The sequence below is a fragment of the Halichoeres trimaculatus genome, unplaced genomic scaffold (assembly GCF_033239565.1).
Source record: "Halichoeres trimaculatus isolate MK-OKI-2021-1 unplaced genomic scaffold, fHalTri1.1 fHalTri1_scaffold_15, whole genome shotgun sequence".
Taxonomy (NCBI): Eukaryota; Metazoa; Chordata; class Actinopteri; order Labriformes; family Labridae; genus Halichoeres; species Halichoeres trimaculatus.
Genome location: NW_027437193.1, coordinates 22,504,884 through 22,520,354, shown reverse-complemented (window position 1 = coordinate 22,520,354; position 15,471 = coordinate 22,504,884). Strand labels below are relative to the sequence as shown.

General features: G+C 40.7%; 1 protein-coding gene across 4 annotated transcripts in view; it reads right to left on the bottom strand.

Annotated features, from left to right (window-relative positions):
- The window catches only part of LOC141803925 (abl interactor 1-like), a 35,359-nt gene that overhangs the window by 9,169 nt on the left and 10,719 nt on the right, over positions 1-15,471 (bottom strand). For 2 of the 4 annotated variants that reach the window (XM_074688019.1, XM_074688021.1), the window contains exons 3-7: positions 8,684-8,860; positions 3,687-3,701; positions 3,088-3,191; positions 2,801-2,941; positions 1,816-1,916 (exon numbers count right to left, since the gene is read on the bottom strand). In XM_074688019.1, coding sequence (XP_074544120.1) covers positions 1,816-1,916; positions 2,801-2,941; positions 3,088-3,191; positions 3,687-3,701; positions 8,684-8,860 — 538 coding nt within the window. The remainder of the gene's footprint in view (positions 1-1,815; positions 1,917-2,800; positions 2,942-3,087; positions 3,192-3,686; positions 3,702-8,683; positions 8,861-15,471) is intronic. The other 2 variants (XM_074688020.1, XM_074688022.1) reach the window with 1 other exon arrangement.

Below are 15,471 nucleotides of genomic sequence, written 5' to 3'. Positions count from 1 at the left end.
TTTCATTTCTGTTAGATGTTGATTATTATCTTGCCAGAAGTCTTTTATTTTGTTTAATATGCAATGCAGAGTAGTATCTGCTATCTGCTAGCTATTCTGGCTAACTTGAATAAGTGGCCAGTCGTGTTCTGAGCTTTCATGTTTTTTTAAATTTTTTTGTTCCCTCAATGGTCATTTCTGTTTTTATTGTTTTTTAAGTATTTACTTTAACAGTAGGGCTGTTTTTTGTCTGTGACCTGGATGCAAATCCAAAAATTAAAACTCAAGTGGTAAAGAAGCTGTGGTGTGACAACCAATCAGTGTTTAGATTCCCAAGTATCCTGAAAACCATCAGGAAGAATTTAAAAAGTTATTTTCTGTAACTCACAATAACAGAAATTACCAAGTCTGTACTATTTCGTTTTATGTGACTCTGCATCTTGCTCTTTATGTTATATCAAACCAAAGACCCAGGACCTGCAAGTAAGTAACAAGCATTTGGGTTCACTTTCAGGTTCTTGTGTTATTTTTAAATTTAATTAAAACATAAACAGCAGTTTTTTAATTTATTTGCTTAGTTCAACCTGAATGTCTGCACTGTCTATGAGTGTAGGGATGAAATTATCAGCTGTTTTGAGGAGAATAGATACATTTCAAATGCAGTCAACTTATTTGTCACTACAGATTCACAAAGAAGGAAAAGAGTAAAAATAAATGAACAAAATCTAGACAATACCTTTACTTTCAAAAAGTCATTCTCTTTGTCATTACTTTTTTATTATAAAAGAGCATTTGCTTATCTAATTTTCATTTTCCTTTCAGCAAGAGGTGAAAACCCTCCAGTGCTGCAGCTTCTTTAATCTACTGCATTAAGTGTGTCTGGGCAAACACTGCTAATGGGATATAATGTAGCTTTAAATGTTACTGCAGAACAAGGTGAATTTTATAGGTTCATATTGAAGCAGAGACATCAAAATGAGGACCAGATCAAGCTAAATGCTGATGATACCCAAATTTATACCGTTTATGTATAATATGTATAATAAAATTAGCTGGAAGTATCTGCCATTCTTTGAAACATCCTGAGTGTCATTCATATTTTTAACCCTTTCTTTGACCTGATAAATGTCATTTGAAAGATGAAACAAATCATTAGGCTCTACAGACCTAGGCCCCGTTTACACGACAATGGTTTTAGGGTAAAACGCAAAAGTTTTGTAGCATTTCGGCCAAGTGTTTACACGGAAACGGCATTTCAGCCGACCTGAAACACAAACTTTTGAAAACAGCCTCCAGAGTGAGATTTTTCTGAAATGCTGCCGACACGTTGCTGTGTAAACGGTAATCCGACGTTTCCAGTGGAAACGCTGACGTCACACTCCGCCTCCGGCGCATGCATACACAGGACAACAGTACCGATGTAATGATCGTTGCAAACTACCGTGTTGTGCTTGTGCTGCTCAATCTGTTGTATCTGCTGACTGTCTTTATACAAAATGTGCATCTGTTGCTCCACTTTTGCACTAAGTATTCCCCAATACACCAGATGACTGGCTGAACTCTACTTCGGTGGAGATCTCCCAAAAGCTGCTTCTGGACAAGACAGTTATAGCACCACCTGCAGGCTTACTTTTCAGTCCCTCAGCGTTTCCGTGCAAACGCAGATTTTTTCACTGCGTTTTAGCGTTTTCAGATGAAACGTTGTTGTGTAAACGGGGCCTTACATTCAGGTGTGTAGAGAGAAGAGGCTTCAAACATTCAATACTGTAAACAGCGGTGACACCCTGCTGTGGACACCTGTGACGAGCAGTAAAGGTTACAGCTGCTGAGACTCACCTTGCCCCATGCTGGGAGGGGAGGGGGTGGGAACTGCCAGAGGGACTCCGACACTGCTGCCTCCGCTGTTCTCCCTGCCGCCACTTCCCCCGCTGCTGCCACTGCATAAAACCCCGACAGAGGGATCGTTAGAGGATGTGGGAGACAATTCTAATTACATGACAGTGTTTGACATCCCATCATTACTCAGTCATATGTCACTCAGTGTAACAATATTCTTGTCACGGGTGACAGATTCACAGTGCTCTGAATGTGCTGTGTCTTCACACATGAGCAGTGGGTACAAATCTGGCAGCACACAGATACATTTGCTGTGAGGAAAAACAAAACAAGAGCCAAGGAGGAAACCATGTTCGATCTCAGAGCTTTGACTGAAAGTCATTAGATTTTAACCATGGATAAATGACTGCTACTTTAAATGTGAAATATTAGTGCAGTCATTAAATCCACATGAGGATAGAACAGAGCTAAAGAGTGAGAAAGCTTTAGGAAACACATCTTCTTTGCAAAGCAGAGTGTAATTTATGAGAAATAAGACTTTCATTTCTTGAATACTGACGCGCTCCTTTGTTTTGGTAGAACAGGTAAAATGGATTTTCTCCTGCTAATGGCTTTGTAATAAAATGACTGATTATCAGGAGCTTCACTTAATAACAGGGATTTTTATTCAGTCTGAGCGAGCAGGACTGATGTCTTTGTTCTGATGTGCTGTTTGAAATTTGGAGATTTCTACCAAAAAGGTTTCAGGGAGTTTAATGTGAATGTGACCACAATTAAACTTCCTTCACTTTAAAGTCAGGAAACTGATGATTTTGGTTCAGGGAGAAATTAATTTTGTGCTCTGTCTCACATGGAATGAAGAGAAACATGATAGGACATGCCAATCATGTTGGTAAGCTCTGTGTGCATGTGCAAGACAAAAGGAAGCTGTCCAATCATAGTGTGATGTTTGCTTCACATTGAGCGGAGAGGGTGCGTGCACTACCTGTGTGTCCGGGGCCTCTGGTTGAGGGAGGCTGTGCGTGCAGGGCTGTGCTGGCTGCCCAGTCGTGCTGGGCTCGTCATGTAGTCGTTTGGCACCACTGGTGGCTTCACAGGCTCCAGGGTCTTGTAGGGAGTGTTACGCCTGTTAACACAGACGCATCTTTGAAACTGCACTAAAGCCTGAATTTTTTCATGACGCAGTGTCACAAACAACCATTGTATGAAATCAAAGTGAAATGAAACAGAAACCATATTTCAGAAGAAGAGAAGAATTTAAAAACTGCTCACCCGAGGGTACCACGACCAGCCATGGGGGGGCTTGGAGGTTTCTGTGTGGGTGGGTTCGTCCTGGAAATCGTGCCTCCCCGTCCAGCTGCATTGTTCCCATGTTGCTAGAGGAGAAGAGACAAGTTAAAATGTTAGTTTTGTATAATCCGATTGGCTCATTATAATGTCTTCCCAGCCAATAACCATGAAGGCTGAAAGGTGACTTCAACAAACTGTGACTGAGCAGAAGATCAGTTTCTTTCAAATGAGCATAAAAAAGAGAGACTGGGTGCAGACAGCTTGGCTGAGTAGGCGACTGGCTGTGACTGGCTTGTAGATCTGAACATGTCAAACAGAATCCCACTCAGCCATTTGTACAGAGATAAACAGCTACAGGACAGAGACATACATGTTGCAAGAGAAAAATGAATACACAAACCATAATGTCTCTGTTTAGCTGTACTCTACATTTACAGAAACAGAAAGGCAAAATGTAAGACACTATTTAAATTACTCTGCAGGTATTTCTGACAGTTTCAGCTGGTGCATGCAGACCTTGATGAGTTTGTATTTTTATAATTGTTAAAGCACAAAAAAATGAGAGGACAACCATATCTTACCTTGGCCTTAAGCCACTGAGTGCAAGCAGGCAAAAAGAGAAGACAAAGAACGTTGGTTGGTTAGTGGCAGAACAAGAGGGATTAGTGAAAGCAGGTGTGAAATTCAAGCATCACATGGAGCCTGAATACTAGATTATCATTAATACATGATTACAATGCTCGGTTCATGGGAGCTTCATAAAGACAAAGAAAAGAGTGGATGGATCCACCTGCTGAAAGGTAGCTCACATGTTGACAAAGATGGATTAAAACACATGGTTTGACATCACCAACATGAAAGAGGGAAGCATCCACAATATTGGATTATTCTATTTTCTTTTGCTGTATCAATCAGCGATTTTACAACAGTTTTAATTTCTGTTACTTATTTGGTATTACTCAAATGTTTCTACTTTAATAGATTTAGCTGAATTCTATGCATTTCATTTATTTTCTTATTTTTACTCTTTTGGTTTAAACTTTGTTTTAAAATCTATTATAACATTATCTTCTTTAGTTTTCTTTAATTTTAATTGTTTGATTAACACACTGAGCCCCTAAATTAAGTGATTAATTCTAGATATGTAATAAAAAATAATGTGTTTACATTAGGGGTGGTACCAAATTAGGTACTTTTATGGGGTACTGAACAAATTCTGTCTGTAGTACTGAGTTCTGATTCACATAAAATCATACAGGACGGTGTTTCGGTACCTAAACGCATCTTTGTGGATGTGAGAGTGGAAGAGTAGGTGATTTTTAATGCTGTACATGCATTACAAGTTTATATATTGAGAAATAAATATGTTAAATTGATGAACTTTGAGATTTTATCATTAAACAAATTACAATTTATTATCATATAAACATTCAAAAAAGTACCAAAAATTGGTACCGCTGAGTACCGATACCAATTGCCAGGTACCCGGCATCGGTACTGTATTGTATCAAATATGAAAGGTACCCATTGCTAGTTTACACTGTGTTAAATGCTTTACTACACTATGAGCATCTCTGTCTTTCTAGGAATGAAGTAATGAGTCAGGTGTATATTTTATTATGACATGAAAAGATTTTAGCTGTGATTACAGTTAAAAACCTTCATATTATATAACGTTATGAAACACACAAACAGAGAGAGAAAGACGTACTGCAATATCCCTAAACAAGCTAATACAACATTTAAAAAAAGCTAAGATGAGCCCAGAAACATGCTGATTTGGTGTGTGTCATCTCCTACTCTCTGTCAAATTCACTGTCTCAGACCTGAGCTCATTTTCATTGTTTTATTGTGAAGAAAAAAACTATGTGTTTGTTGTTATTTGTTGCTCAGTGGTTAATAAATTCATCAGACCACCACCCGATTTAAGGAGTTTGCCACCACCTCCCTAAAAGAACAGCATATATTTTTTTTTCTAAATGTTTCTAATGGTTAATCCACCAGGATGAGAAATCTCTTTATTCAAAATTTTATATTTAATGCTTGTATATATAAGTGCCCTATGATGCTGGGGAGTTTATCATTTTATGAAAGGTGGTCTAATAAAATTGTTAAGCACTGTGTATATTTGCCTTTGGAATGATGTGTTGAGAATATAGGGATGATAATTACACATAATTTCAAGTCTGTATCGCAGAGATGTTTGTTTGATGCAAAATGACAAAAAAGTACAAAATAAAGAAACAAAGGAGAGAAAAGAAAAAAACATCCTGACATCCATGAAGCAGTTCATCATTTAAAAAGCCCAGGAATAAACAAAGAGAGAGAGAGAAGAGCAAAACATTATTACCTTAAAGGTTAACCTACTATCAATATGTTTGGTAATTTCATTTAACTAACTCCATTGACCCATTATGAATTCAGAAACATGAGAATTTCAACCCATCTGGAGCCAGAGTGTATTCAACACTTCTGTTCAGGAGGTGAATAATTTTTCTATCAGTCTCTCCTCGTTACATTCAGACACTTGCCGACAAATAAAACCCACACCAAACAACCCAATTTAGCTTTTACACAAAGCGTGGGAGGAGATAACTTCCCTGTGTTCCACATAGTGAAATCCCCATCTCTATCAAATATACATACTGAAACTTTTCCTCACCCCACTTTGTTTGTATATGGGTCTTCTCTCTGCAGTGTCTAGACGAGTGTTACAAAAAGGGAATCAGAAAGAGATTCACTTCCACTAGCAGCTGTGGCAGAAATAATGAGCAGAGCCTGAGCTACGTGTATGTGTGCGCAGACATTCCAAGTGTTGCACTAACACAAAATAAAACAGGGCGTTAAAGCACGCTGAGGTCATGAATAAGTGCAGTGAGGGGTCCAGGCTGTCCGAGCGGCTGAAAGTATGTCACCCTGGTTACTGGCAGTTATGCCAATAAAAGGCTGTAATGGCAGAGAGGGTGAGCACAGTCATCCGTAAATGTGTGAATGGGTCGGTCCGTGCTCCAGTTTGACTTCACATCTTTCCATGGATGAGTTCCTCTGGAGGGGAGCGCAGGGGAGTGATCACACCTTCAGCGCTTGAAGAAGTTCACCAACAGGACTGTGTTCCAACCAGCTTTTCTAACACTAACTGAACATACAGGCAGGACATCAAATGCACATGCCTAAAGGCTGGTACACATTACAGGATTCTCCAAAACTTAACACATTTAGAGACCACACACTTGATGATAACAAAAGACAGATCGCACAAGATTTCTCTCTCCTGATCTTACACCACGCAACAGGTTCTTCAGTAGAGCTTCAGCTTCTTCACGCTCAATATTCCAAATCTCGCGTAGTAAAACTTGATTTTGGTGTAAACAAACATGACGAACGTACGGGTAAAAACTAGGGCTGCACGATTATCGCAATGGCAATGGCAATGGCAATGGCAATGGCAATCTCAATGTCAGAACATGCAATTCAGATTTTTCTCCATGATAACCAAGCAAGTCTGTAGACTCACCATGACACAACCTTTTTTATTAAATCGCAAGCACAATCGCAATCGCAATATTGTCCACCTAATCGCAAATTGCACCTTTTCCCCAAAATCGTGAAGCACTAGTAAAAACAAGGATGGTTATTTTTGGACTCTAGAATTTTGAAAAACACACACACACACACACACACACACACACACACACACACACACACACACACACACACACACACACACACACACACACACACACACACACACACACACACACAAAAGAAAGAGGATTATGGAAAAGGTTGTGGAGGCGGCAGTGATATGGGCTGTGTGAATAACAACGTTTTAAGTATTACAGAATGATTTCTTACTTCCTCTTCGGTCAGTCAGCTGAGTCATCTCGTGTCTTGATTGGCTTTGCTCCGGTACGCGTGACATTACACGCTGTACCTGCTTGGCTCCTCTCAGAGCGCCCCACACACTACAGGATTTTTAGTCGCAAATATTAAACATGTTCATTATCTCCCATCACTGAATCGGAGGGCTTCTGAGCAGCTCCGAGCCTCTGACCACAGGACACAGGAAAATCATACATGATGTCATCAGACAATCAGGCCTTTGTTGGCTTTGATCGTGAGCTGATTGAAAATCAGCCTGTTTATCCTGTAGTGTGTACCAGTCTTAAGAAGACTTCTAAGAATACATGTTTTAGAAACTAAATCGTAGAGAATGAAATAATTCTTATACTCTCAAATTATTTGAAGGCATGTGAGAGAAGCTGTGTCCTGAGGAGAAAATATGGAATCTGATAAGAATTTTCCATCTGCACCGAGCCAGACAAGAGCACATCCATGAACAAAAACCACACAAACACACAGGAATAAGAGAGAATTTTAAATGAACTTGTAGCATGAATCTCCCTCCCTCTGAGGTTTCCTGCGTACAATCTAATCTAAAATAACTAAACTTAATTCAAAAGTGTTTCCCAAATGTAGGCACCCTGAAATGAGTCATCATTTTACACACGTCTGAGTCATCGTCTTTGTTGGGCGAGCAGCAGAAGCTCCCATCCTCCTCTGTAGGTAGACTTGGATCAGAAAAGAAGGTTGCACACATTTTCTTCCTGCATCATCCTCTCTGATCTGCACTGATTCCTGCAGAGATCCATCATCTGCAGCATCCATGAATGATGCTTCATTTGCATTGCGGGCCATGCCAAAATCTGCCTCGGTGAGAGCCAGCTCTCAGAGGAGGAAACTGTGGCGTTTTGAATTTGAATCAGCGGATGTTTGAAAATCAGCAGACAGCCACTATCTCAGCTGAGACAGACAGGGATGAAGAGGCCGGCTCGAATGTGGTGCGGAAATGTGTGTGACACCGGCAATCAATGCACAAGAGGGTGAGCGTGGAGCGAAGAAGAAGAAGGGGGGGTGGCGGAAGAACCATGTGGAGAGAGACTGAGAAAGTGAAGAAAGAGCCGGAAAAGCGCTGAAGAATATTTTGCCACTCATCAATTGGTGGTGTGACGGTGTGGGTAAGCAGTTGGCCAAGACGTTTCTCTCTTTCACTCACACCCTGGATTCACATATGCGCAGTTTTCACTCCCTTCCCATTTAGAAAATTGTTACTGTGCATGCAGCAAACATCTGCCACAGAAAGCCTTTTTTGGCCACAGTGTGCCAAAGACTTGTCATCATTTTCTGTGAGTGGTACATGTGTAAGTGTTTCTGTGCTTAATTAACTAAAAGCTCTGTTTATTGATCGTCTTAAAGTCTGAGGAGCTGTGTGGGAGTGAGTTATGAAAGCAGACAGTTGCTGTGTTCACAAGAGGGTGCAAGGTGTGAACTCCACTAAGTAGGTGTTTTGATGTTGAGCCAAATTGATTATCTCTTAAAAAAACAAGTTGATGTGTCAGAGTAATGACTTTAAGATTCAGCTGCAACTGTCTGATTATGGTGGGTTTTAAAACCAGTTGTTTAGTGAATGAGAAAGGAAAGATCTTGATATGGATAAATAATACATTTCCCTGTGAGGCCATTTGTCTTCATGTGAGTCCGTTTCATTCTGAGTGCTTTCATTTGTCATGTTTCTTACTTTGACGCCATGCCCCACATCATCCAGCAGTGTGTAGTCGATGGGCTTTCGGATGTAGCGCACTGGTCTCTCCATGTTGCCTGGGGCGATGATCTTGTGAGTGCGGGAGGTGTTCTTGTTTGTGGTCAGGATGCCGATCTCTCGACGAGCCACTTTCTCCTTATGAATATCCACAGTCTGCAGAAGAGAGGAAGGAAGAAGGGCGGTGAGTGGTGGATTGCACAAGAGGGTCCTAAAACCTAAACCTATTCCTTAAAGCTTAGTTTACTGCTCTTAACGCAAACCTGAACCTACTTCCATTTTTAAAAACTCCAAAGCTGGTGGGCATCACCGCCTTTTCTTTTTCTGGTGGGCGTTTATCATAGAATACCAGTGAGAAGTTCTCAGTTTCACAACATTTATAACATTGATGACTGATGACCTGATTTATGGGAGAGGTGAATCTAAATTACTTCTGCTGTGATATAGCACTATATGAAAAATTAAAATTACCCCCCTGCCCATATAATGTTAGAAGAAACACTGAGGGCAATTCAGAACCATCTATTGACCTGATGACCATGTTTTTGGACTGTGAGAGGAAGCTGGAGTACCTGAAATGAACCCATGCACCGGGAGAACAAGCAAACTACACAGCAAAGGCCCGCCTTACCCAAACTGGGATTTTGGACCTTCCTGCTGTAAGGCAATAGCAGTGCTCCACTGTGCAGTCCACCTTTTTACAACATAACTCTATTTAGTTAGGGGCTGCATGGTGGCGCAACGGTTAGCGCTACAGCCTCACAGCAAGAAGGTCACTGGTTCAAATCCCCACCGGCTGGTGGGCCTTTCTGTGTGGAGTTTGCATGTTCTCCCAGTGCATGCGTGGGTTCTCTCCAGGTACTCCGGCTTCCTCCCACAGTCCAAAAACATGCTCACCAGGTTAATTGGTCACACTAAATTATCCCTAGGTGTGAGTGTGTGCATGCATGGTTGTCTGTCTATATGTCAGCCCTGCGATTGACTGGCGACCAGTCCAGGGTGTACCTTGCCTCTCGCCCAATGATTGCTGCGATACGCTCCAGCCACCCGCGACCCTAAACAGGATAAGCGGTTTAGAAAATGGATGGATGGATAGTTTTTTGTTACCCTATAACAGGGCTATTTAATCAAAAATCTGGTTGGGTTGTATTTTCAGACCAAGGACATCAGCTGGGCCACACATTTTTGGCAGCAAAGTTAAGCTGCTGTGGTCCTCTACTGAGACTGCTTTATTGTGGTACAGCTCTGGTTGTAAGACACAGTCAAACTCTGAAATACAGCAGGCCCCCTCATGAGATTCTTCCGGACAGTTTGAAACGGTGGCATGTTTTTCAGGGTGGTGGCTTCAGTCATTATAATCTTTCACGCATTGATTTGTTTTTTGCACTTGGTGGTAAAATTAATAAATACTTTCCAGTCCACACCGGATCTAACTGACGATTTTCCTCGCTGATTTTTTGTTTGGGGGTAGAAAGAGACATGCTATTTTCACCTGTGTAGGACTGCTAATGTTAGCTTTTCAAACGCACCTGCTCAATGGAACAATGCATTGTGGGTTAGTTGCTAGATCACGATAGGTGTTGCAGTCAATATTTGTAGTAATATTGGAATTTTTGTAAGAACTTGTCAGCATTAGTAAAAGATGACTCAAATCCCATTCACTTGACAGCTGCTTCCGGGCCACAGTAGTGGTCCACTACGTTTTTATCAGCTTCAAACTGAAAATTGTGTAAGCACATCTCTGTCAACTTGTGTGTCGCAAGTGTATCTTTTACACATATGGCATGTTGGAAGCAAAGTCTTAAAAGTATCATGATCATATTTTTGGAAAATTAATAAATGATTTATTCATTAAATTTCCTTTACCTCTTGCAACACAGCGAGACCTCAAAGACTGTGAAAATAGTAGGTAATTACTTTGCAAAGACAACATTTTACACAGCGTCCAAAATAGTTTCTTGGTTTCATAATTTTATTCCTTGATCTCAAACTGTAAAACAAAAAATGTTTGGAATATATATAGTGGCATATTTCCTTTAAAGTGCTGAGTTTATCCAGCGGTTAGGCAGGTCAAAATTCAATTAATGACACAAGTCACAAAACAAGCATGTAAAAAAGACTCAAACATGTTCTTTGTAAAGTCCTGTTTTTTTAACTTTCAAGCCTCACTGAACTCCTATTGACCCACTACCCAGCTCCACTGGCCCATACCCTCGGGCCCCTTTGACAAAGCCCCGCTTTGACCCCTCGCACGAGGAGTGATCGAAAACAACTGTGACCTCCATCTCCACTGCGATTACAGTCATCATCGCTCACAGCAGCCATCCACTGCAGGTGCCCCACGTACCGGCCTTCGTTTTATGAATGATAGATGACACGGGTTAGAGTCGGGGAGCTGATGGGGATGTCTGTGAAGGTATGGGGGAGGATGAAGGCTTCATCTCTGGAATATGAGCTCATTCTTGGGAGAAAAGAGCAGCGCCTTATACAGGCTCTTATAAATCCCTGACTGTATTTCTACCTGAATTCATGCACACTAGATTGTATAGAATAAACATTTAAAGTATGTGTTTGCATGAATATGTGAGTCTTGTATGTGGGTGCGCACACAGAAACAAGGCCATGCATCAATCACCAGTTAGACACTTCGCCCAGTCCACCCCACAGCCCCTCTGCTGCAGCAGACGAGGTGCTGGAGGTCAAGGCCTCGTGTGTGAGAGGTTCAGGGTCTGACAGGCATTGTGGTGTTGACCCAAAGACTGTCACTCCCTCCTGAATACTCTGACACAGTCTGCTTGCTCTTTGTGAGATATATATAGAGAGACCACACCAGAGAGGAAACTGAGGCGACACACCCGGCTTCAGCTGGGAAGTAAGAAACGAAGACGCCGCCTATTTCCTGCCAGTGATGGCTGAGCAGAGGTGGAGATTAGAGAAACTGCGAACAACAGAGCTCAGACACAGCCACAGTTAGAGGAGGAAAATATAAAGAGAAGGCTGCATTTCAGACTGTGGGCTGATTTAAATGCTTCTTATGAGCAAAGGGATTAAAGAAGATAAACTACTGTTACACCACTTAAGAAATATACAGACTTACTCTTGAAATGTGGTAGTGTATCACTCCTTCAGCAGATACTAACTGAACCATTTCAGTTTCATGCAAGCTTTTCTACAAGCACATAACTGCAAATGAAGCTATCAGAGAGAAACATCCAGACATGATAACAGAAATCTAACAGACCTCAGTCTGCCCTTCCTGCACGCTCTCAATCTCATTCTCTGTGTAATCTCATTACTAAACATCTGTCTGTCTGTCTGTTCAACCTCTGCCGTGTGTTTCTGGAAGCAGATGGAGCAGCTGGAGTTTCACTGCTCTGTCTTTCAGCTGGTTTTTCAGCCTCATACGTCTGCATTCAGCAATGATTAGTCTCTGCAGTGCAGTAACTTGTTTTTTCCCTTGATGAAGTAAAACTGGCGAGAGGTAGCTATGATGTAGCCTCACTGAGATGCAAAGGCGTGTCAGCAGATGTGTGACTTCATTCAAAATGATCACATTAATGGCTGCCTAGCAAAAACAACAAACCCAGGTGTCCATTTCAGAAGCTTTATCAGTTCCTCAACCTATATTTAGATGTTATTTTGATACAGTCTGTTTGGTTTCACTGATGTAAAAGGTTAAACAAGTGGCTCACTCATGATAACAGACATCCTCTGACAGAAAAAAGGAACAGATGAATCAGAGGGCAAACTGGCATGTGGTAGGAATTGAGGAAATGGAAAAGAGCAGCACAGAGCCTCATGAGTCTCATGCTTGGATCACAGCAACCCTCTGCACTGGTTGCACTTTTGAACTGCTAACTCTCACATGCAAGAGAAAGAGGCTGCAGCAGCCCTGCTTTGATAAAACACTCTGCTGTTTGGAAATCTGCATTTCTTGTGCGATTTTGTGACAGCATCCTCTGCTGTGGGCTTTTTAATCCTGCAGAGATGGGGCTGGGATTTGGCAGCAGCGTTTGGCTACCTTCTCGCTCTATAATCCTGTTTTAACTCTTTCAAGTAGAGACAATTTGCACAGTCCAGGCCAGGAAATACTTGGCAACAACAAAGTAATTGTAAATTTCATTTCTTGGACATATTGCCATCAGATTAATGAATCTAACCTTGCAGACATGCTGTACCTGCCGAGAACCGTGTAAGCCTCTTCATATGATGATGAGATCTATTTTATGTTTCACTCACATCTATGAGATGGCTCTTAGTCGAGCTTTGAGGATGTTCATTTGATGCTTGGATAAAGGGCTACTTTACCGTGATTCATGTTGGTCTTTGGCTGCACAAGATTAAAATATATGGTGGTTCCACTTCTTGCCCCAGAACAATTTGTAGTAAGCACCTGATGAAACCATGTAATTAGATTCAATATTATGCCAGATCTGATTTGCTGTTTTTTTTTTTTTTTAAATAATGAAGCCAACTCGTTGTACTACAAACTGTTTTTCTACTTTCTGAAATCCATTGCCCAAGCTTGTCTTTATGGGATTTAAATAAAGGATACTTTACAAATACTTTAAATGAAACAAACAAACAAAAATCTATTATTTGTTTTACATAACAAATTGGAGCTGGGTGATTAATTAATTGAAAAATAATCGAAACCGACAATTTGAGCTTTTGACCGACGGAAAAATTGCTGTGTTGCTTATTTGGAGTAACCCCTCCTTATTTTCTCTCCAAATTTGACTTTTTTTTCAACAACAATATTAATGTGTTTTCAGTTCCATTGCTTCAATAAATAACCCTTAATTGTTCACCTTTATGTTAATTTCAGGTACTGATTTCAAAATTACAGAATAAACTGAGTTGAGAGTGGGATAATCATGAATAAAATTGAGGTAGAGGGTTCAATTTATTGTGATTTTCATTTTTGCCATAATTGCCCATCCCTAGCACAAATAAAAATGTTTACAGCCTGCTGAAAAATGATTTAGATTTGTTTTGCTACTATTAGAGTTTTGCCAATTTCAAAGCATGGTTGACTTCAGTGACAGGTGAGTACTCTGTCTGCAAAGAGACTAAAGGCCGACCTTTTTACCTCATCCTATCTTGAACAAAGCTAGATTAAATTTCCAATATGCCTTCAAAACTCTGTATCAGAGGCAAATGAGTGATATCATAGACACTACGTTCATATACTATACAACCTGCAGCCTCTTCTGAGTTAGGTGTTCACATCTGTGTGTTTTTTACGACAGCAAGACCTGCATCCAGCTCTGAATTCTGTCAGTCACATCAGATTTGGCTGATCAGTGTAAAGCTTTTACATCAGGTTCCTCTTATCTATTTTGGTAAGCAGAGTACCAAGCCCCATATCAGCCTCATTATGTCATGTTTGACCCTCTGTGATAAGAGACATATTATGAAGACTCTTGTCCCATTTGACGTAAAGCCCATTATCAAATTCCCATATTCAGTATTTCAACAAGGATGTAACAGTGGTAATGGATGAATAATCAGTCTTGGCAAATAAAAGTAAAAATCATTAAATTGGCACATTTATTATGCGAATGTGGTGACAGCTTTCTTGCACCATCAACAGGTTTCATAGTGGATTTACCGAATGGAAGTGATAGAAACACTAAATTAGCTATTTGCAAACCTGTGAAACACATGTGATTCCAGGATGAGCCAACAACACTTCTGTCACATGACCAATTTAATTCTTCATGTAAAGAGCCATCATCATGAAAAACACTGAGTAATTTAACAAAAGGGGAGAAAAGCAGCAGGACCAGTGAAAATATGTCTACTTCAGTCATTAACTAATTAAAAAAATATACTCGTTACCATCCAAAGATAAGAATACAAAACAAGAAAACCAGTAAATTTATTGCTCTGAGCAACCGGCCTTTCAACCTGAGGGAAAGAAAGTCTTGGAATATTAAATTTCTGGAAGAATTCAATATTTTGTATATTTTAACATTAGTTAACAGAATGAAAGGCTACAAGAGAAACTGGTTAACTCTATGCTTTGACTTGTTAAAATCAGGCTTTGTTTGTCCTGGAGAGAAAGGGCACCACTGCTGGGATTTCATCTGATAAAATCCATTTTAATGCACTTTGAGAGGCCCTTCAAAGTTCACAGCATGTCTATGAAGTTCCAGCTAAAGATGTAAATTACAGATATTTGATTTACAAAACACAAACCATGTGTTCACCTGGACAATGTTTTTATTGTAGACTCTTGGAGGGCACCAGATGAGCTATTGCACCTGAAGCAGCAATACAGACGGTATGTGTGGGATTAAAGCATGTCTGATTATCCCTCAAGGATCAATAATCAAATTTGTGAATCTTCAAAAGACTGCACCCAGCTCTGCAGCCTGTGGAGTGAAGCAAGAGCTGGATATGCTAACCAGGCAAAAGAGCTGGCGTCAGGGTTTCACTCCATCCCTGACAGGCTTAATGAAGCTCAGAGGGAGGGGACGGCCGGGGACATTCAGAGGCTGACAGGCAGCGTGGCCGCATGACGTGCGCAGAGAGGAAACGAGACACAGAGAGAGGACTGCTGATGAAGCAAGAGGGGCTGTGGAGAGGGGGGTGTTTGGCAGCGCCGGCATGATCCATGCCCCCTGTGCCATATCTGTCTGTCTGACGTCCACATTGACTTTATGTCACAGACTAGTATCAGAAGGTTCGCTTTTGGTTGCAGTTCTATACATTTGATCTTCATTTGTTAAATGTCATATCCCTGATCCAACAATTACTGC